The sequence below is a fragment of the Ptychodera flava genome, chromosome 3, assembly GCF_041260155.1.
Source record: "Ptychodera flava strain L36383 chromosome 3, AS_Pfla_20210202, whole genome shotgun sequence".
Taxonomy (NCBI): domain Eukaryota; kingdom Metazoa; phylum Hemichordata; class Enteropneusta; family Ptychoderidae; genus Ptychodera; species Ptychodera flava.
Window position 1 is genome coordinate 44958007 of NC_091930.1, and position 21283 is coordinate 44979289.

Sequence of the window (21283 nt, forward strand, 5' to 3'; positions counted from 1 at the left end):
TCCACCCCACGCCTCTGCGCCTCTTCAGATCTTCGCAAACGACCGAAAATTGAACACTGCTAACATCTGCAACTTTTTTCATGACGACAGGGAGAAGGAAAACACGAACTTCTATCAAACGATGCGTGCGTTCAGTCGTTTAGCTGTTTTGAGCCTATTTACCTTCGGCTATATCTGGTGGCAGTTCCCCCTGAAAAATCATGGCGGGCAACTGAGGAAGCCCAACATCATCTTCATCCTCGCAGACGATCTAGGTAAGTGGATTAAATAGTGCGGCAACATACATCGCATATCCAAACATGCTAACCTGTTCACTGTTATTTCATTTATCCAGACGAAAATAGAGAAAAGTTTATTCGGAAATGATGGGGCACCGTGAGGCAATTCAAGGGTACCCGATTCACTATCGGAGGATGGTGAGTCCGGGACCCTGTAAGTCCAGAGCAACGGACTCACTGTCAGAGGATGGTGAGTTCGAGACTCCAGCATGGTGTTCTGCACTTTATTCCTCAATTCTCCATTGGTTTGTGGGTTATGGGTATCTCGTCCTGTACTTTGGTTTGCCTGTCAACATCGTCAAAATACATACAGATATCTCCTTTAGGTTGAAGTTTTATTTATATTCAGAAAGCATCTCTCTCTCTCTCTCTCTCTCTCTCTCTCTCTCTCTCTCTCTCTCTCTCTCTCTCTCTCTCTCTCTCTCTCTCTCTCTCTCTCTCACTATATGTTGTTTCAAAGTACAGTTAGAAAATTAGTACATTCTTAAAAAGTGACCGCTGAAACATAGTCCCAGTGATTGAAGTGCATTTCAATGTTGATTCAACGCTGAACTGTGCTTTGTTAAAATGGTCAAAAAATTAAAGCGAAAAACATCTAAATATTATAATTTTGTATCACATCAAATGCGGACGTACGTTTTTCGCATATTTATCAAACGTTGGGTGTTTTCTCTTCCAAAGACTTACAACTACGCCATCATTTAATCTGACGATGTAATCAATCAAGTTTGCTTCGATCGATTACGTTATGTATCATTTTAACAAAATTAATATTAGCAATATTGAAAATATAATAATACGCCATTACGAATTCGTCGCAAAGTCTTATCAGGACTGACAGACAGACTATTTTGGTTTGTTTTATCAACAGCATTGCATTTTTTTTCCTGCAACCCTTTCGGTAATTTTAGTTAGATAAATGCCATTGTTCTGTTAAAATATCCTACACCCGCTGCGTAAGGTAGTCTGCGCCTCGAAAGAGAAAGACTTAATTTTTGCTCAAACTTTCCTCGATGAAACTTTCAACCATTCTCTTAAGAAATCTAGAACAAAAACAAGGGGTCACCGTGCAAAGTTTTGAACTAGAGAAAGAAATTACCAAATAAACCGATATTTGAGTTGCGAAATAGCCGACATCCCTGTGTAGACTCTATGGGGGAAAGTACAATTTTCGAATTTTGAAAAAAACTATAAAGACACTTCTACATCAGAAAAGAATTGCAAAATTTGAGAGATAACATCTGCTCCCGAGGCGTATTCTACCTCGGTGCAGTCGGTGAGTGGACCGGGAAAGAGTAATTTGATGAAACCTTGTATTGCATAACGTTTTCAGTGCGTTTTTACAGGAATTTGGGATATAAGCTGTGATATAAGACTGGAGGCCTACTACTAACGATATTTCGATAGTTTATAGGTGCCCGAAAGGGTGTCAGTTCTATAAATGGTAGCTTATAACCTCAGTGTTGATTAATCAAGGCGATACCTGTAGTTTACGTCCATTTTAAAGCAGACTGTCACCTGATTTACTGCATTTTGTCAGATTCCTTCGCTGCTGGTGTGAGCTCATTTTTATGAGAATGCATTTATTATGTGGTACCCTCGGTTGTCTACGATATACTAGCTATGCAAGCACAGCCTAGTATATCATCCAGCGGCACATTGTAACGGCAAAAGTGATGTCAGTGCACCTACACTGGAGGTAAGCGTACGGGCAACTAGTCTGTGATGAAAAAACTATTGCTACTATGGCGTGCATGATATGAATACGAGGCATCGCGTGTTGCCAACAAGTCTGGAAACGATTTCACGTACATTCACGCTCTACTGTCCTTGTGTAGGTCTGCTGTCAATTATTTCTTTAAACACTTCAAGGCAAATTTAGGCATTTCGTTGCACAAAGTACTCAAACTGCAACAGCTGCGGACAGTTTTATCCCCCTTCTCTATATGTTAACCCCGTTCAGTCTTTTCAGGGGTAAACATGTTCATATAATAATAATTCGTTGTATCGTATGTCTGACAGCTCGACGTAAAAAGTTTATCATACCTATTTGTACAAAGGATCGTGTACCGGGATTCTATGCCCGCTAAAATCAGAGCAACTATGCGAATCAAAAGTATAGTAAGTATTGAAGTATGATATATTAGGATATTTGTAAAATGTCGATACTTTTTATTTTAATCATACTGGCAACTATTCAATCTGCCCGCAAACACAGCCTGATGCGCAGTGTTGCTTTTATCTTTTATTCATAATAAAAATCATTTCAAACATTGAAATTCTTATGTTATGCTGAAAAGGCTTCTCAATGTAGCATACTGAAATGTTCCTGCAACACACCAACACATGACAGCTGCCACTAACGGACACCAAGAGTGCTAGATTAGGTATTAGGATATTTGTAAAATGTCGATACTTTTTATTTTAATCATACTGGCAACTATTCAATCTGCCCGCAAACACAGCCTGATGCGCAGTGTTGCTTTTATCTTTTATTCATAATAAAAATCATTTCAAACATTGAAATTCTTATGTTATGCTGAAAAGCTTCTCAATGTAGCATACTGAAATGTTCCTGCAACACACCAACACATGACAGCTGCCACTAACGGACACCAAGAGTGCTAGATTAGGTTTCCAGTACCGTAATGACTAAGGTCTGTTGGCGTTCATTTGTAATTACTATTTAGGTGTATGTTTTCCGTAACCTTCAAACACTAATCTGCAATTAGTCTGCTGCACCAGACCTTACCTTGCTTAGTATTAAAATATCGGCAAAATCAGTATGTTAGTGAAACATACATTCAAGCGTTTTTCACCGTCAGGTCTTTCTACTACATTTAACGGCTATCAGTAGACAACGCCTGCGAGATTTTAGTTGTTTTCAAATTCCTGGCCACTGCGACGGTGTGGGGAAAATCGATTAATTTTGTTGTTTACGTCGCTGTCATAGCCGAGCACGCTTGAAGCGTATCTCTCTCGTTATAAATAGTGAGTTTCCGTCTCGGCACTTGTGTTCCACGAGGGTTCATCACATTTTACTGTACTTTTTACCATTTTCACAATCTACAGAGAAAACACCTTTCAAATCATAATTTAATCATAATAGCAATAAGTCCTTTGACAGGCCGGTTGTGGGTGTAAATCTCCCAATGTAGCTCTCGACTTGCGATTGATACCATATGTCGCGCATTATGCCACAGGGTCGGGAATACCGAGCTGCAGCGGGATCTATTGCTTAAGCATAAAATCAACCGATACTCAGTGTTCCAAAATATTTTCAATATAACATTTTTGCAAGCCAACAAATACATATTGTGTAGAGAAAGTTAACCTTTGCAAAATTGGATTTATTGAATCCCATGCAATGAGGCTTTGTCTGTTGCCATAAATCATAGGGTTTAAGTACGGCGTTTAAGTAATTACCATCACAACAGCCTGGCAGTGGAGATGATGTTCACATTCACATCGTTACTCTGCACGGCGACCGAAACGAAACGAGTGCTATACTACCAATCTTACATACAACAGCGAAATATTTCTGTGTATGTAAACCATTTGTGAAGGCTTTGTCGACCTTACAATATCTAGGTATTTTATTTGCTCCTTGCTTGTTCATATGAATACACAATCCAAGTGAATGGCCTAGCAACTAACGGATCTGTCACTATTCTCTTAAATGTTAGCTTGTTAATATTTGGGGCTATGCCAGTTTCTCCCATACATCATTGTCGTATATAAGGAGACTTTATAGGTTTGTCAGAATTAGAATGTGTACAAGAATACAAAGCTAAAAAATGTACACTATTGCAGGGTCTGGTCTCTTATTCATGTTACTAAAATGCTGTGATACTCTTATATATTTTGTCAAATGATAATTCAATCGTCACTTTTGTTAACCAGCAGAATTGTATATCGAACCATTGAGTAATAATGACATTGAGGATGGAAAAAGGTGAACCGTCATATATGGTTGAAAATCAAGATGAGGCCAGCCTATGTCTTATGGCTATTGTAAAACATTCTTCCTTTTTCACCAATAATGGTACATATACATAATATGTAAAGTGGATATTTTCCCACAATAAAAGAAAACTCACCATATCGTCAATATCGATGCAATGCGTGTTCAGACATGTAAAAAATTTCCGACAGGAATTTTCCCGTCCGCCCGACTGTTTATGTATTCACATATATTAGCAAAGTATGATATTAGCCATAACGTAGGACTATAAATACGGTTTCCCTCCATTGCCGTGGAGAAAAAGTTCATGGATGTGCTTACTGATCCTTATTAGGATTAGCTGATGACCAGTCTGGTTCCAAGTCCAATACGCTTGTTTGTACACTTGTTAGTTACCAGTGCTGTTACCTGAACAGACAGTGAATTTGCAGGTTTTTTGTCTCGTACCTGGACAGTTCAACTTATACATTCATTATTCAACGTTCAATATATCAGATTGATACTTCTTCAGATGAAGCCATATTGCCTTTGGGCAAAGCATCGTGGGAAATGTGACATTCCACTCCGAAAATTAATGACAATTGCCCTAGCATAACTATCACTGGCTTGATACATAAACAATGATGAATTACTTTGTTTTAAACTTGCTGAAAACGTTAGGTCATAAATTGGCCAACGACAGCCAAATTTTTCATAGTAGAAAACATACAACCAATTTGCTCTGAACTTAAAAAAGACACACGAAAACTCAGTAATTTGATCATACGTAGAAAAGGTTTCCTTAAATATTACCCGCTCATGTGAACCTCAACTTTTAGAATCAATGAATAGCAACATCCGTCGTCCCTCTTTAAGTTGGAGGGACAGTACGGCACCTATTAATCGTTGTTTTTTGTGTCAATGTGCACACTTGGGTGCAAACAGCCAGCTGTTCTGTTTCTGATACTTTCTGCATACTTTTGCCGTATACATTGTGTTCTATGATGATCTTTGTCGCACGTTTCGGTTACGTGTGCTCCTTTATATCGTATTACTATGACGCACTCTTAACCTCATGGCGTCGGACAAGTAGAATGCCAGACGGTTTGATGTGACATCATGCATGTCGTTTTGCAAAAACTGTTTAATACTTTAAACTTAAGGCATAAATGACACAACGGTCTTCTGTTTCAGTAAAATAACAAATTTTAAAATCCAACCCTGGTATCTTCTTGAGTCTACGGTTACGTTACAGACCAAGTTTTTTTTATCATCATTCAACTTACCAGAAATGCAGTTCTGAAAACCTACACGAGAACCTTTCTTTTCACTGATTGAATTGTATAAACAGATTATCTTTTGGTCATCAAAGTTAACATCTTCAGTCATGAACAATATCTGTTGATTTGCATATCTGCCCCGAAATAAACAAGTCCCGACAAACCCATTCGTAAATGCATATAAAATAAGCTGGTGAACAATGATTGTCACGTGTTGAAACAGTCTCTGGCCGGACACTATCTGCCGGCAATACTCGGCATGGACCCTCTTGCACTACTATGTTAATATCATTAAACTATTATGGTATTATATGCAACTGCTTGTGGGTGACAGGTATACAGCTGCATGACCATTTCTTACACTGCACAATAATAATAATAATAATAATAATAATAATAATAATAATAATAATAATAATAATAATAATATAAGTATTATATAGAAATAATAACGCGAATAATAATAGGTTCAATTTCCGTGAAAATTTCACAGTTAGGGTATTTTGGGTCGAAAAGACCAAATATGATATCGATTTCACTGCCCCATGTTTCCATGGTAACCATTTTAGGGGTTGAAAATATCAATTTTTCTAATATCCCATGAAAAGTTACTTTGATTGATATGAAAATTATCTAGTGGGGGAATTCGGGTCAGAGAACACAAAAACAGACTTATTTTAATGTTTCAAGTTGCCATGGTAACTATTTTGGCATTGAAAATGTTCCTTTTTCCATTATTTCTATTAAAAATGTACTCGGACATAAATCCCGGTATTTTGGGAATAACCTCATTATTATACACCTTTTTTAATCCAATTTTACCTCGAAAAAATCAAAATTAAAGCTTTTTGGGGGATGACCGTCCCGCACTGCACTGAGCGATCGCGAGCAAACTGAGAACGCGTTAAGCGCATCCGCTAAGCGCACAGAACGAAATTTCAAACCCGCGCAGCGCAGTGTACGTGTGAGAAATTGTAGGCCGGCAGCATAATTTCACCCGAATTCACAGGCTTTTGATTCACCACTACTAACGTTGTGAAGTACCCAATGTTTAGAAGTATTTCCCCGCATTGACGTAACGGTGTTTTGAGGTCAAAGGTCAAATAGCGTCCAATAACACCAAAAGTTATTGTACTCCGCGGCAAAGTTATTGGACTCTGCGTCCTCTGATACCGAAATTTACTGTACGAAGAAAACTCCAAAGATTGCAGACGCAGGTGTATAATAATAAAGATAATGTATATTGGGGCCATTCTGGTCAAAATTATGTTTTCCGTTAATTTTAGTGTGTTAGAATTAATTTTATATAGACCTGAAATAATTTTTCAAGCATTTTTAATTTTGTTTCATGCAGTCATCTCAAATAAGTGCTATGTAGTATATTACTAACTTCGCATTCATCGAATTAAGTTTATGCCTTCAAATTAATTTTATGTGATAAAATTAATTCTACTAGTATCTCAAATTAATTTTGTGAACCCAATTCCCCTTAGCACCCAAGATTCACTGGTACTTATTTATTTTATGGATTGACAATTAATGATTTCTTTGTCTCATTCCAGGAAGAATAATGAAGACAAATTATTTCTGATTGTTTAACTATAGTAAAATTATGACCATGTAGTGGTGCATTATTTTAGTGTGACCTGGCGTGACCCCATAAACTCTATGACTAGCTAGATCCCTTTTCATGGTTGCAACGGCTTAATTTGAACATGGTGCCTGTATACCTTTAAACACTTTTTAAAAACCCAGCAGGCCAAGACAAGGGGGGAATATAATACAAGATAACAAGTTTAATACTTCCCTACTTGACATAGTATAGGGCTCTCACTTGTGCGAACGTCGTAGGAAACACTTATTGCAACAATTTACCCTAAATATAAAGAATCGGCTGTCAATTAAACTGCGGTTGCTAACCAACCGGAGGTAAACAGTGAGACTAAACGTGCCCAGAAATACTAGCGCAATAGACTAATCGTTTTGGCGCGTGTCAACTCAAAATTATAGAAAACCGCAAATCGGCTAACAAAAAACAGGAAACCGCAAAAAGTGATAAAGAAATGTAAATAGCTATGGAATAGTTTCTATAAAAATCTCTACATATGTATATCAACCTGAGGAATAAGATCTTGACCTGTAGCACGATGCTCAATAGAATAGCCAGTATTATTGTGAAAGGCGTTAGTCATATCAAACTACTGACGTGCTACAAAATAATTAATCTTTCCACCTTTCAGCTTGGTGAAAAACGCATTTATTGATTCGCAAAAGGCCTGCATGTGGATTCGCTTATTTTTGCACAAGTTCTACATGGACATAGGAAAAAGTTCGACTCACCCTCTGGATTGTTGAGCATACAACTATTAGTTGTATGACTGTTTCAGTGAATCCGACCTGATGGTGAGAGTTCTCGAATCAAAAACTGTACTGTAGCCGTGCTCGAATACAAATGTCTTCCCATTAAATTACGTCATTGTTATACAAGAGTTAGCATTCCAAAGTCTGTCACCCTGTTTTTTTCAAAGTTTTGAGTAGAGAGCGGCATTTCCATCTGAATAATTGAACGACGTGAAATGCAAACATTTCCATCGTATATGTTCCGGCAGTATGTACAGTAGAAATACTGTTTACGCTGCAGTTACGTAAGCCTATAAGCTTATACTCCACAAAATGGCCACAGGCGGCGTGAAGTTTCTGAAAGGATTTCCTAAACGTCCTACTTGGTACCTTAGACACTCACATGTGATATCCTGAAAAGTATGCTCTGCAGTAATTCCAGTTTCTGATGACATTCCATCATTTTTAAAGCTAACGACACGATAGCACGAGACGTTCTAATGTCACGCGCACGCACTCTCAATTGCGCATGCTCTGGGAATCGCGTCGCGCCTCTGAAGGGCGCGGGCGTGTTCCAACAGAGAAGAACGCGAATCGCAGGGTTTCTGCCAGACCACAGGTTATCGTAACGTTGCTTGGATAGTCGTTCGAGGCGGGCGGCCGCAGGTCGCCGTTTACTTGGGAAAAAAAGACCCAAGTAAACGGCGACCTGCGGCCGCCCGCCTCTAACGACTATCCAAGCAACGTTACGATTAGCCCTATGAGTATGACGAGAGTGTCCGGCTTTGGCTACGCCGCCTCCCACCTCGGAGGTGGGAGGCGGCGTAGCCAAAGCCGGACACTCTCGCCATATTCGTAGGGCTACGTTACGATAACCTGTGTGCCAGACTACACTGGTTAGATTTATATAATGAACTTTTAATAATACCCCTAATGTATGGAAAATATTCGTTCGGTGGTCGCAGCATAGCAATTTCACTGCAGAGAGAGAGAGAGAGAGAGAGAGAGAGAGAGAGAGAGAGAGAGAGAGAGAGAGAGAGAGAGTTAATTTATATTGGAAATCTTTTTCATAGGGAGAGAGAGAGAGAGAGAGAGAGAGAGAGAGAGAGAGAGAGAGAGAGAGAGAGAGAGAGAGAGAGAGAGAGAGAGAGAGAGTGAGAGTCAGACAGACAGTTAATTTATATTGGAAATCTTTTTCATAGAGAGAGAGAGAGAGAGAGAAAGAGAGAGGGTTAATTTATATCGGAAATCTTTTTCATAGTCGTGACTTTTGATGGAAGAAAACTGCGCTGCACGTACATCAATGGGAAGTCAACCCTATTGACAAAATTAAAATATACAACACCTCTTTATCAGAATTCCCACACAGCCTCAATGAACTATTATTAGATTTCTATATAATACTTATAGCCCCTAAACTTGTAATAATAATAATAATAATAATAATAATAATAATAATAATAATAATAATAATAATAATAATAATAATAATAATTATTATTATTATTATTATTATTATTATTATTATTATTATTATTATTATTATTATTATTATTACAAGTTTAGGGGCTATAAGTATTATATAGAAATCTAATAACAGTTCATTGTAGCTGTGTTGGAATTCTGAAAAAGAGGTGTTGTTTATTTTAATTTTGTCAATCGTGTGACTTCCAATTGTTGTATGTGCAGCGCAGAATTATGCATCATAAGCTTACTGTTCGGAGAGACGGGGATATCATTAACCCAAGGGGTAATGCTTGTCAGAAAAGTGACATTAGCAGCAGTTTAAGCGATACCAGCAGGCCTAGACTTTTTACTTTTGTGCGAACTTTATGGATACACGTTCAATCAGTTCAATTTAATTTTGTTTTTAGTTTAATTTTCTTCCATCAAAACTCACGACTATGAAAAAGATTTCCAACATAGATCAACAATCTCTCTCTCTCTCTCTCTCTCTCTCTCTCTCTCTCTCTCTCTCTCTCTCTGTGCAGAGAAATTTCTTTTCTGCGACCACCGAACCTCGTACGCGTAATATTGGCATTGCAGAATAAACATTTTTTTGCATCTCGCATGTTTCGCCCTGCCAGTGTAGTCTTGCAGAGACCCTGCGATTCGCGTTCTTCACTGTTGGAACACGCGCAATTCACGCGCACGCCCTTCAGAGAGCATGCGCAATTGAGTCTATGTGCGCGTGTCAGTAAAGCTCGTGCTATCGTGTCGTTGAACAGTTGAATGTTGACAGAAACTGGAATTACTGCAGAGAATACTTTTCAGGATATCACATGTGAGTGTTAAGGTACCAAGTAGGACGTTTAGGAAATCCTTTTAGAAAGTTCAAGCCGCCTGTGGCCATTTTGTGGAGTATAAGCTTATTTATAAGCTTACGTAACTGCAGCGTATTTCTACTGTACGTACTACATTGCCGGAACATATGCGATGGAATTTTGTGTTTCACGTCGTTCAATCATTCAGATGGAAATGCCGTCCTTCTCCAAACTTCGTAAAAAACAGGGTGACAGACTTTGGAATGCTAACTCTTGTATACAATGACGTAATTTAATGAGAAGACATTTGTATTTGAGCACGGCTACAGTTTTGGATTCGAGAACTCTCATCATGGTGGATTCACATAAACAGTCAGTTATATTCTCAACAATCCAGAGGGTGAGTCGAACTTTTTCCTATGTCCATGTAGCACTTGTGCAAAAATAAGTGAATCCACAGGCCTTTGGCGAATCAATAAATGCGTTTTTCACCAAGCTGAAAGGTGGAAAGATTGATTATTTTTGTCGCATGTCAATAGTTTGATATGACTATCGCCTTTTACAATAATACTGGCTATTCCATTGAGCATTGTGCTACAGCCACAGGTCAAAATCTTATTCCCCAGGTTGATATACATATGTAGAGATTTTTATAGAAAATATTCCATAGCTATTTACATTTCTTTATCACTTTTTGCGGTTTTCTGTTTTTTGTTAGCCGATTAGCCGGCACACGCCAAAACTACTAATCTTTGCGGTTTTACATGTTTTAATGGTGAGTTAGTTGGAACACGTCAAAAAAATTAGTTTATTGCGTTCGTATTTCTGGGCATGTTTAGTCTCACTGTTTACCCCCGGTTGGTTAGCAACCGCAGTTTAATTGACAGCCGATTCTTTATGTTTAGGAATTAGGGTAAATTGTTGCAATAAGTGTTTCCTACGACGTTCGCACAAGAGAGGGCCCTATACTATGTCAAGTAGGACAGTATTAAACGTGAATCATTTATCTTGTAGTATTTCCCCCTTGTCTTGGCCTGCTGGATTTAAAAAAAATGTTCAAAGGTATACAGGCACCATGTTCAAATTTAGCCGTTGCTACCATGGAAAGGGATCTAGCTAATCATAGAGTGTATGGGGTCACGCCAGGTCACACTAATGCACCACTACATGGTCATAATTTTAGTAATCAGAAATAATTTGTCTTCATTATTCTTCCTGGAATGAGGCAAAGAAATCATTAATTGTAAATTCATAAAATAAATAAGGACCAGTGAATCATGTGTTAAAAAAAAATTGTGCTACTGTTACTGCTTGTGACAAATAATGGTACTTTGGGTACTAAGGGGTACTGGGTTCATTGAATTAATTTGAGATACTGTTAGAATAATTTTATCACATGAAATTAATTTGAAGGCATAAACTTGATTCGATGAATGCATAATAAGTTAGTAATATACTATATAACACTTATTTGAGATGACTGCATGAAACAAAATTAAAAATGCTTGAAAAATTATTTCTGGTCTATATAAAATTAATTCTAATACACTAAAATTAACGGAAAACATAATTTTGACCAGAATGGCCCCTATACACATTATTTTTATTGTTATACACCTGCGTCTGCAATCTATGGAGTTTTCTTCGTACAGTAAATTTCGGTATCAGAGGACGCAGAATCCAATAACTTTGACGCGGAGTACAATAACTTTTGGTGTTATTGGACGCTATTTGACCTTTGACCTCAAAACACCATTACGTCAATGCGGGGCAATACTTCTAAACATTTGGTACTTCACAAAGTTAGTAGTGGTGAATCAAAAGCCTGTGAATTCGGGTGAAATTATGCTGCCGACCTACAATTTCTAACACGTACACTGCGCTGCGCGGGTTTGAAATTTCGTTCTGTGTGCTTAGCGGACGCGCTTAGGCCTAACGCGTTCTCAGTTTGCTCGCGATCGCTCAGTGCAGTGCGGGACGGGCATCCCCCAAAAAGCTTTAACTTTGATTTTTGAGGTAAAGTTGGATTTAAAAAGGTGTATAATAATGAGGTTATTCCCAAAATACCGGGATTTATGTCCGAGTACATTTTTAATAGGAATAGGCCAAACCGGAATTCGAATCGACCACGGTACAAACAAAGCCATGTGCGCAAAGGCGCACAGACGTACGTGTATTTCCATATGCGTTCAGTACACATGTGGGTTTGTTTGTACCGGCATCACGTGATTATTTGGGCGTACTGAGTCTGTAGAACGTCGTACGCATCGCGTCCTTTTTATTCCGGAGTAGAACCATTAGGGAAAAAGTAACATTTCAATGCCAAAATAGTTACCATGGCAACTTGAAACATTAAAATAAGTCTGGTTTTTGTGTTCTCTGACCCGAACTCCCCCACTAGATAATTTTCATATCAATCAAAGTAACTTTTCATGGGATATTAGAAAAATTGAAATTTTCAACCCCTAAAATGGTTACCATGGAAACATGGGGCAGTGAAATCGATATCATATTTGGTCTTTTCGACCAAAAATACCCTAATGGTGAAATTTTCACGGAAATTGAACCTATTATTATTCACGTTATTATTTCTATATAATACTTATTATTATTACATATGTACCACAGTTTACTTGCATCGAAGCGCGCGCGTACTACCGGTATTTGCACTGCAGTGCAAATACCAAAAAACATTATTCCATACCTGCATGCAAATGAATAGAACAGCGCGTGATCCTTGTCTTTCAATGTGTGTCGCGTAAACTATTTAAAATGTGTTCGCTTGTGTTTTTAGTTCCTTTGTTTTCTCGATAAAATTAACAGGGGGAAACATATGTAATAATAACAGAACCCCATGGCGAGCGAGCAAGCTTGCCGTACCTGGGGTATTTGCACTCGTGTTTGCGTTGAATCCGGCTGTCCCCGGCTGATCCCCCGCAAACACTCGTGCAAATACCGCTGGTACGGCGCGCTTGCACTCTCTCGCCATGGGGTTCTGTCATATAATAATATAATAATATGAAGAAGAAGAATTCTGAAATAAATAGCCTTTTTGACAACGTTTGTCAATTTATTCGGGCGAGAGGGAAGCCACTTCAGCAGGGCAAAGTCTCGCAAATTAATGACCTGTTTTTTCCGATTTTGCGAATAATTAAACGTAAATGTTTAACACGTTGCCCCTTTATATTATTCATGCTACCAATTACCAACAATAACCACTTAAACCAGAGATTAAAAGTTTCGATAAAACAAGCATGTCCGCACGTTAGATCATGTTTAATTATTCTCGTCGCTTTTTATTTCAGGTTGGGCAGACGTTGGTTACAACAATCCTTATCTCATCACGCCAACGATCGACAAACTCGCCAGAGAGGGCGTAATTCTAAATCAATCTTATGTGTCGCAATCTTGCAGTCCGTGAGTATAGCTCTCAGTTCATTATAAAGATCAACGCAATCCTTTGAACAGAGTTTATTACCCTGTATGTATATATCTATAACCATAATAATTTACAAAAAGGTGTTGCCTTGTCTCCTGTCCCGGTGGTTCATTCATTTCCCCTGTTATATTTTATTTTTGTTTCTATTGCGCCTAGAGCTCTGTTCAGAGATTAGGCGCATTACAAATGTACTTTATTATACGAGTTTAGTGTTAGCCAAAGTAACACGTCGGAAAACACACGGTCTAACATTATTTTATCCATAATATTTATCAATAATATTTATGGCTTTGGAATGTATTTTTTATTTTTTTCAATGGAAAACGCTTTCTTTTTACCACGACTGTAGTGTAGTTAACAGAGACTTTGTTATTGTATTACAGTTTGTTCGGTTTGAACAGTGTCGCTTCAACAAGCCAAAGAATGTGCTTATTTTGCTGCAGGAGAGTGCAAGGCTATACTTCCAAAAGTCAAAGTTGCTCAATCAACGCAGAGTCCTTCGTATCCGTCCTGCATAGGATCAGAGTGCATCGAGGCCTTACTGAATAAAATGGCCGCACTTTTTGACTTTTTTACTCCGTCATTTTGTTTATCATTTTAGCGGCGAATCCAATCAGCGACATATTAGGGGCTTCTTGTACTCATTAATTATATGCTGACTATGTTATATGTCATTTCAGATCTAGGGCGGCGTTCATGACTGGGTACTATTCATATCGTCTTGGTTTTCAGGTAAGAACAGTGTGAATTAGATATCAATTGATTTGTAACCGGTTTAAAATGCAAAAAAATTACGAGTTGTCGCTGAGTAGAATTGCAGTGATATGCATGTTTCGACAACGACACTAAATTTTTTAAATTCCACAAGAGGTTCAATGTAACTATCTATTTTCTGCGTATCTATTTAAGTACATGTATCTCTGTTTGTATCTATTTATCAGTGTGTCACTCTCCATTTCGTCTATCTATCTATCTATCTATCTATCTATCTATCTATCTATCTATCTATCTATCTATCCATTTATCTATCTATCTATCCATCACTTCATCCTCTATCTCTTTTCCCTGCGCTCCGTCCGTCTGTCAATCAATCCATCCATTCATCTATGGCCATTGTTGGGATTTTAACCAATTCACAGACGTTGAAAGAAGGCAATTGCATTAAAGTACAAAACGAAGGGTTTTACTCTATCCGTGTGCTTGTGCTAAGCATAAACTCAATATTGTCAAAGTGCTTAGCGCATTATATTTAAGATGTTATACCTGATCTCTTGATAACAGCTTATATTCAAAATTCTCGAAGGGAAAATCTATTTTACATTCACGAGAGAAAGTGTGTTTTGAAAATCTAGTGTCATATAAACTTCAAACAATCGATTATCTTTTTCAGACCGGAGGAATAAGGAACAAATTGCCTTACGGGCTTCCATTAAATCTGACCGCTCTGCCAAGAAAACTCCATCAACTCGGCTATTCAACATACATGGTCGGAAAGTTAGTTCAAGTACATTAATTCATCATGACAATTGACATGGTTTTTTGCATTGATAAGCAAGTGTAGATACCGTGTAGGTAGACACGAGGTAGATTGGTAGGTACTTAGCTTGCTAGCTAGGTTTGTTGGTTGGCTGTCAAGATTTTAATGAAGAAGATGTGCCTATGTGTAAGTCGGTAAATACACACGTATGTGCACGTGGGTCTAGCTATGAAGGTATTGGGTAGTTAGGCAGGGGCAAGTAAATATCCCGCGAGACTGCAAGCTCGCTGGATTTAAAGGTTTGTGTTATGTGGTGGTGCAGAAAGGATTTGCTTTGGTAAATAGCTTGGTATCTGAGTTCATTAAAAGTGTCCGCAGGTTTTCTTGTCCATGTTTTACTATATATCCAGATGGCATTTAGGATATTGCAAAGAGGCATACACTCCTACCAGGCGTGGATTTGACAAGTTTTACGGATACTACTTGGCAGGGCAAGACTACTACACTCACTCGTTTTGTAAGCATACTGTTTAATTTGTCGTAAAAAAATTTCAGAGTTAGTAATTTGTTCCGTTTTCTAGCTTTGTCGATGTTAAGTGATAAATCATCCATCGACGAGAGTACGGTCACAATGCTGCCAAAATCTCATGGTGTACCATCGCTGGATGTGCTTTATTGCTTAAATAATGACTGAGAAACACCACGTTCCACCTTAACAAGAGTGTAGTACACTCTGCGTTCTGACGGAACTTAAACCCTAAGAGATAGGTGGCTTTAATCAGAATTTTAGGTGAGGAAGGTTTGAAAAGTCCATTCTATGTAAAAAACGGCGCTGATTCCAAAAAAGCAGTCTTATTGACCCCACTCAAGACAAAATTGCCATTTTGGCCACTTTTTCCTCAAAAAATGGTCATTTTTGGTCAAAACTGAAAATCAATTGTTTTTTTCACATTTGGAGATCAAATGATGTATGAAAAGTTCAGTCCATGTAAAAATGGGTGCTGATTTCAAAAAAAGCAGTCTTATTCACCAAACTCCAGACAAAATTGCCATTTTGGCCACTTTTACCTCAAAAAATAGTCATTTTTAGACAAAAATAACTTAAAACGATTCGTTTTCTTCGCAATAATAGATAAAACGATGTGTGGAAAGTTCATTCCATGTAAAAATGGGTGCTTATTTCACAAAAAGTAGTCTTATTCACCAAACTCAAGACAAAATTGCCATTTTGGCCGATTTTCCCTCAAAAATGGTCATTTTTGGTCAAAAACTGAAAATCAATTGTTTTTTTCACATTTGGAGATCAAATGATGTATGAAAAGTTCATTCCATGTAAAAATGGGTGCTGATTTCAAAAAAAGCAGTCTTATTCACCAAACTCCAGACAAAATTGCCATTTTGGCCACTTTTACCTCAAAAAATAGTCATTTTTAGACAAAAATAACTTAAAACGATTCGTTTTCTTCGCAATAATAGATAAAACGATGTGTGGAAAGTTCAATCCATGTAAAAATGGGTGCTAATTTCACAAAAAGTAGTCTTATTCACCAAACTCAAGACAAAATTGCCATTTTGGCCGATTTTCCCTCAAAAAATGGTCATTTTTGGACAAAAACGGAAAACCTATTGTTTTCTTCACATTTGGAGATCAAATGATGTATGGAACATTCATTCAAATGTAAACATTGGTGTTGATTGAAAAAAAACAGTCTTATTTGCTCCATTCAAGACAAATTACCATTTTCGCCACTTTTTCTTCAAAAAACTTGTCATTTTTAGAAAAAAACTGAAAAAAATGTTTTCTTCAAATTTCGTGAGCAGATGATGTATGGAAATTCCATTCAATGTAAAAGATAGTGCTGATTCAAAAAAAGCAGTCTTATTACTTGCCATTTTTACCAATTCTTTGTTAAAAAAGATCATTTTAGAAGAAATTAAGGAAAAAATTATTTTTTTTTCACAATTGGAGATCTATTGATGCATATTAAATCGTGTGTTTGACCACTATCATTTCTGTCATGGTGGACTAAAAAGCTCCCCGATGTTTGGCGTAAACCCACTGTTTCTGGTTTTGTATGATTGTTTTGTGCTTTCTGTTCGTGTGTGTTGCGTAAGTGTGAATTATCCCCTTGCGTAAATAGACTCTCATATGGATAGCAACATCTCTAACAGTGCGCCACTGAGTTCACTTTGGTGACGTCAGTGAGGCGTATTAGGTTTGTCTACGTGCGACTATTTGCGAGGCGAATTGATGCCGAAAATCAGTGTCGGATCAAGACCGGTCGGTGACCGATATTAATTAAAAAAGTAATATATCACATCAGATAGGTTATATTTAGAACATAGAATGACGTTGTTCGCCAAATGTTAGCAGTTTTTGTGATGAAAGATTGATTTCTTTGCCATGTGGTTCGGATTTTGGTGTTGTTTCATTATTCCTAAAAAGTAAAGAAAGGTATAGCAACATTCACATTATACGAAAAATTACAAGTACATTTGAATGCTAATAAGGTTCAAGAGATTTTTACGAGATATTCATGTTCTTCTCGTTTAAGTTACTCGTGTTGGCTTTGATGAAGCAGAGCTGAGAGAAAAGCTTTCATCATCTGTGCTGATATAATAGGCGTATTGTACACTTGTGCTTCCATAAAAGTTTAAGTACAGATAATTTCTCTAAAATCCTGTATCAGAACAATCTACAGCTATTAAATGAAGTAACAAGTTACTAGTAACTCTTTGTGGCTCCGAGATACAAAAAAAATCTTCAGAGTATACAGTACAATTTGTTACTGATTGAATTGAAAAACAAAATACAGTGGATCGATATTTGAGTACCTTTGTAAAAAGAAATCAAGTAGGTGTCTACTTTCAAGTCTATCCCTCCATACTACATTCTCTTTATTAAACAGCCTTCCTGTCTTTTAATAAGATGAATGATAATCTAAAGTTGCCTTTGCAGTGTGTGCTGCATGTGCGTGGTGATAGAGAACATTTAAATGAGGCAGTAACTCATTTTACAAAACAGACATGGGAGACAGCAGGCGAGATAGCTCAATTACGGAAAGCATATCAGAAGAGATCAAAGTACCTTGTTTTATGTGATTCTATTAACTTTGAAGTTGAACCATTGCCACATTATGGTTTCACAGTAGTTGTTACAGTAACTTTACATCATATCAGGTACATTCAAAAGAAAGAAAACTTTTTCTGATGTTTGTGGAAACTAGATCTAGGGTGAGAAATCAACAGTGGGAACTACTACAACTACCGGAGTGCTTCAAAGCAAGTGTATTTTCTGCAATGGCCTAGATCGCAAGCATTTTCCCGGTGGTTTTGAAACACTATCTGAATGTGTGACTAGACCAGGACAAGACAGCATTTTAAATGCAGCGAGGCAACTAAAAGATGAGCCTTTCCTCCGTGATTTTGGAAATATTGATTTCATAGCTAAAGAAGTCAAATATCACAATACATGCAGAAGAAGGTATATTTCAAAAGGAACTAAATTAGAAGAAAACGAGATGGGCACAACAAATACAAATAGACGGAAAAATGCTTTTCTAAAGTTATTGTCATATATAAACTGTGAAATTTTTTTGAAAGACTCACGAATGAAATTGGTTAATGTCAATGAAACCTACATTGAATTCCTCAAAGAAGAAGGATTAGTTGAGCCTAACCCAGAACCATACCATCTTTTGTCCATGTAAAGTTATTTTTGTCTCAAATTGACCATTTTGAGGAAAAGTGGCCAAAATGGCAATTTTTGTCTTAAGTGAGGTCGATAAGACTGTCTGTTTTGAAATCAGCACCGATTTTACATGGAACAGAGTTTCCAGACATGGTTTTATCTCCAAACGTGAAGAAAACGAATCGTTTTAGTTTTTTTGTCTAAAAATAACTATTTTTTGAGGGAAAAGTAGCCAAAATGGCGATTTTGTCTGGAGTTAGGTAAATAAGACTACTTTTTGTGAAATCAGCACCCATTTTTACATGGAATAAACTTTTCATACATCATTTGATCTCCGAATGTGAAGAAAACAATAGGTTTTCCGTTTTTGTCTAAAATGACCGTTTTTTGAGGAAAAATCGGCCAAAATCGCAATTATGTCTTGAGTTTGGTAAATAAGACTACTTTTTGTGAAATTAGCACCCATTTTTACATGGAATGAACTTTCCACACATCGTTTTATCTATTATTGCGAAGAAAATGAATCGTTTTAAGTTATTTTTGTCTAAAAATGACTATTTTTTGAGGTAAAAGTGGCCAAAATGGCAATTTTGTCTGGAGTTTGGTGAATAAGACTGCTTTTTTTGAAATCAGCACCCATTTTTACATGAATGAACTTTTCATACATCATTTGATCTCCAAATGTGAAAAAAAAACAAGTGATTTTCAGTTTTTGACCAAAAATGACCATTTTTTTGAGGAAAAAGTGGCCAAAATGGCAATTTTGTCTTGAGTGGGGTCAATAAGACTGCTTTTTTTGGAATCAGCGCCATTTTTTTACATAGAATGGACTTTTCAAAACCTTCCTCACCTAAAATTCTGATTAAAGCCACCTATCTCCTACGGAACTTAACTTTTGAAAAATAATATGAAACAAATAACAATTAAGAGAATCTTAATTATATTTATGCAAAAGGAAAAAGTCCCGATTTCTCGTGTGTTTAGCCGATGTCTATCTGTCAGCTACATCCTGAATAAGGCACCTTATTTTATTATTATAATTAGATGATGGCCTAGACCTTCACGACAACTTCGACCCAGATTGGAGTCAAAACGGGACGTATTCGTCGGTGAGTGTTCTGAATCAGGACGGAGGTCACGCTTATGTTAATGAGTCATTGAAATCAAGCCATGGTATTTGTTGGCAATTTTCTTGTAAGCCAATTTTGTAATTGGTAGAGAAAAATGTTTGCAATAGCTATCCTGCGAGTACCTTGACATACAGACTATCAATTGAGTTTATACCTGAAAACAGTTTTTCTCTCCTTAATAAAGAAAGGGTAATAATGTCAAATATCCTGCACAATAGCCTTGAATTATCTTAACCGAGAATAGATGTAACTCAGTGTGCCTTTAACCTTTGAGCGCCAAAGTCAATTTTTCTTTCCTTTACAAAGTGTTCCCAAGTCAAATTTTATCACATTTTTGCCAAAATTTTGGTAAGAAACTGTAGCCCATAAAAAGTGATGTCCATTTGGACCGAAATTATCAAAAACCCAGAAAAATTCATTAAAATTAGTATAATGTTGCACCAAAATTTTGGTGGGAAAAATTTCAGCAGTCAAAGGGTTAATATATCAATGGTCCATACACCTTGATTATTGTTCCTTTCTACAAATCTAGTATTTTTACTGATTTTACTCTCACTTTCAGAGAGCCATATTTACATAGGGCGGCTGGAGTCGCTGTTTAACCATTCCCTCTCTCTGAGAAGGTATAATCGCATACAATCCTTTCATTTTACAGTACCTATTCAGTGACAAAGCTGTTGATATGATACACTCCCATGACAAAGCGAAGCCGTTTTTCATGTACCTTGCCTACCAAAGTGTCCACGGTCCAATGGAGGTATTTAACCATGATTGCTAATATGTGCTTTTACAAATTCAATAACAATCGGTTGTGTCTCAATACAACGTGGGTGCATATAATCTTGGCCGTCAGCCAGAGAAATAGAAAGTTACATGGACAAACAAGTTGAACACTTCATAAATAGCACTTCACAGATAGATAGAATGGCTGAAAAATTACAAACCGACAGGGACAACTTACGGTGTACTACGCAAGCAAATACATACATACATACATACATACATACATACATACATACATACATACATACATACATACATACATACATACATACATACATACATACATACATACATACATACATACATACATACATACATACATACATACAAAAAATACAGAAAATACAGAAAATACAGAAACAAAAGCGTATTGTTTTTGCACCTTCATTACAGGTTCCAAGAAAGTATTTTGACATGTATCCGGAAGTGAAAGGTGAAAAACGGCGGATTTTACTTGGTAAGCCATTGCGTCATTACGTTTGATATTAATGAAAATACTAATCATGTTACTGGGAAAGCATACCAGTAACAATCATATGCGTCAATATTCATCGCCGGTAGCCACAGTTCACCGTTTATAAAGCTTTGAATTTGCCCGAGGTTCAACACACGAAACAAAGACAAGTTATTCAGCAATAATTAAAAAGAAAACAGGAAT

At 37.1% G+C, this 21283-nt stretch overlaps 1 protein-coding gene across 1 annotated transcript in view; it reads left to right on the forward strand.

Annotated features, from left to right (window-relative positions):
- The window catches only part of LOC139130123 (arylsulfatase J-like), a 29899-nt gene continuing 8616 nt past the window's right edge, over positions 1-21283 (forward strand). The window contains exons 1-8 of the mRNA XM_070695841.1: positions 1-254; positions 13411-13522; positions 14225-14276; positions 14935-15038; positions 15432-15538; positions 19757-19821; positions 20498-20599; positions 21019-21082. Of these exons, the coding sequence (XP_070551942.1) occupies positions 122-254; positions 13411-13522; positions 14225-14276; positions 14935-15038; positions 15432-15538; positions 19757-19821; positions 20498-20599; positions 21019-21082 (739 nt within the window). The 5' untranslated portion in view covers positions 1-121. The remainder of the gene's footprint in view (positions 255-13410; positions 13523-14224; positions 14277-14934; positions 15039-15431; positions 15539-19756; positions 19822-20497; positions 20600-21018; positions 21083-21283) is intronic.